Raw genomic sequence first — 2,159 nt, 5'->3', positions numbered from 1 at the left:
TGTATTTTTTATTTTAATATATATTCTAATTTCATAGCTAATTTTGATGTACATATAATATGAATTATATATTTATAACTGTTTTAATAGGTGAATTTTAATGTGTACTTAGTATTTTTGTAAAATTTTATAAAGGGGTTTTGATTAAAAAATATCATTATTATTATACTAACCATTTCCCTGTAATACGTGCTTATAGTTAAATAGCGATACCAAGCCAATAAGTAATAGCTCAAATGGCATAGTCTCCTCATACTCAATTAAGAGGTTGCGAGTTCAAGTCTCTTATCTTTGGTAAAAAAAAATAGCGATACCAATAAAAAATAACTTAATTAATTATAACTATAATAGTTTCTATGAAGCAAAATTAATAACTATAGCAAATAAAAGAAATTTTGATGACCAGCTACTTTTTGTTCATCAAGTCATGTTTCTGTAATAATATGAAAAAAAAAAAAATTAAAATTGATACTTGCGAGATTTGATGGAAGTCTAATAATCTTGACTTCAGTGTCCATCAAAAAATGGTGATTGCAGATTCGATTCTTTTTCCTCCGGCAAGTAATGTCAACACTCCTTAAAGCAGAAAGGAATATGTATATATATCATAATAAAATTCTTGAATTATATATATTGCACAAAAATAATAATGTACTATCTATATATTCTCGTAACATAATTTCAGTAAAGGATACATTAGAGTCAGAACATGTATCTCAATCAAATCGGAAGAATGATGTCACATTCGTATAAAGAGCATGTTCGATAATAACATTTTAATTCTTCACCATAATCGCTTTCATTTTCTTTTTAGTTTTCCTTAAAAAAGGTAGGGACGTTTCAGAAAGAGAAAAAAAAAAAGAAAAGTTTCTTTTTAAGAACGTTTTTAATTTCAAGTTAATTTAAACTTAAAGAATAAGTTGAACCAAATAAGTATATTAATTCTCGAATAAAACTGAGCTAATCTTGCTCCAAATTAACGAAAAATAAAACTAAGATGAACACTTCATGGCTCATAAATATTTGAGAAAGTGCATGACAACAAATTATAAGTATAAAATTGAAGAATCTCATCCCAACATTTGTAACTCCGATTTATACAACATAGCCAATGGCAGAGACAAAATATTATGTGTACCTATTTGGATATCAGTAATGATGATAATGAGGAACAATTAAAAGCAATGAACTCATAACTAAGAACAGCAGAGAAATTGAGGCACCAGCTAAAAGTAAAAAATGAAAAAAGTAGTTTCAAATTTAATTTACCTATTTCATTAATTATGTAATATCATATCATATCATATATGAAACCCTAGGAAGGGTTGTTGACGGTGCGGCGGTCGTCACCGCCGCCAGCCGGAAGCTGATTGAGCTGCCCTAAGCTAGCGGAGATGTTCATAGCCAAGAGACTAGCATCATAATTGCTCCCTCCATCAAAACTTCTTACAATCTGTTGTTGCGGAAAGAACTGATGGTGGTGGTGATGGTGATGGTGTTGGTAGTAACTATTGTTGTCGCGGGTTCCAACACCAGCAGAACCAGAATTATTGTTCTGCTGATGCTGGTATCCCACGGCACCAGATTCACTACCAACGAAGGCGTGGTTGGTGTTGATACTCAAATTTTGGTACCTAGATAGCTCCGATTTAGCGCAGTAAAGATCCACCTGGAGCTGCCGGAGCTGGTGCTGGAGGAGGGAGATGACGCCGACGCAACCATAGACCGGGTCGCGAAGGCGCATCTCCGCCTCGTACGCGAGGGAATTCACGGCGTCTTCGCGCTGGTGAGGGTGTAGATCGTTGAGAAGCTTCGTAACATTGCTTGCACCAAAGATTCTATGAACATTCGCGAACTTCTGAGGCTGATCTGGTGGGAAGTATGGTGCAAAAGCGCACTCTGGTTGGCATTTTCTTCGAAGAAATTTGCATGCTGCGCATGGTGAATTTGAAGAAGCCATGCTTCACTCCTCACTTTCTTTCTTCACTTCTTCTCTTTGTCCTTTTTTTTTGTTTTTTTTTTCTTGGTTTGTTTTTGTTCTTCTTTTTCTTTCTCTTTCTCTCTCTCATTCAAAGACCACCATTAATTTCTGTGATGCACCATCACCATGTTTGTTATTACTATATTCTTAAAAATAATATTAATTAATGCAGAAAGAG

The 2,159-nt window shown here is 34.0% G+C and overlaps 1 protein-coding gene across 1 annotated transcript; it reads right to left on the bottom strand.

Moving 5' to 3' along the window:
• LOC107612356 (LOB domain-containing protein 6) lies at positions 1,039 to 2,121 on the bottom strand. Its single transcript, XM_016314104.2, has one exon. It carries the CDS (start codon positions 1,958 to 1,960, stop codon positions 1,316 to 1,318), a length of 645 nt encoding a protein of 214 aa, XP_016169590.1. The 5' UTR covers positions 1,961 to 2,121; the 3' UTR covers positions 1,039 to 1,315.

This window comes from Arachis ipaensis, chromosome B08, assembly GCF_000816755.2.
Source record: "Arachis ipaensis cultivar K30076 chromosome B08, Araip1.1, whole genome shotgun sequence".
Lineage (NCBI taxonomy): Eukaryota > Viridiplantae > Streptophyta > Magnoliopsida > Fabales > Fabaceae > Arachis > Arachis ipaensis.
Note: the sequence above shows the minus strand (reverse complement) of the source record. Positions and strands in the feature narration are given on the sequence as shown.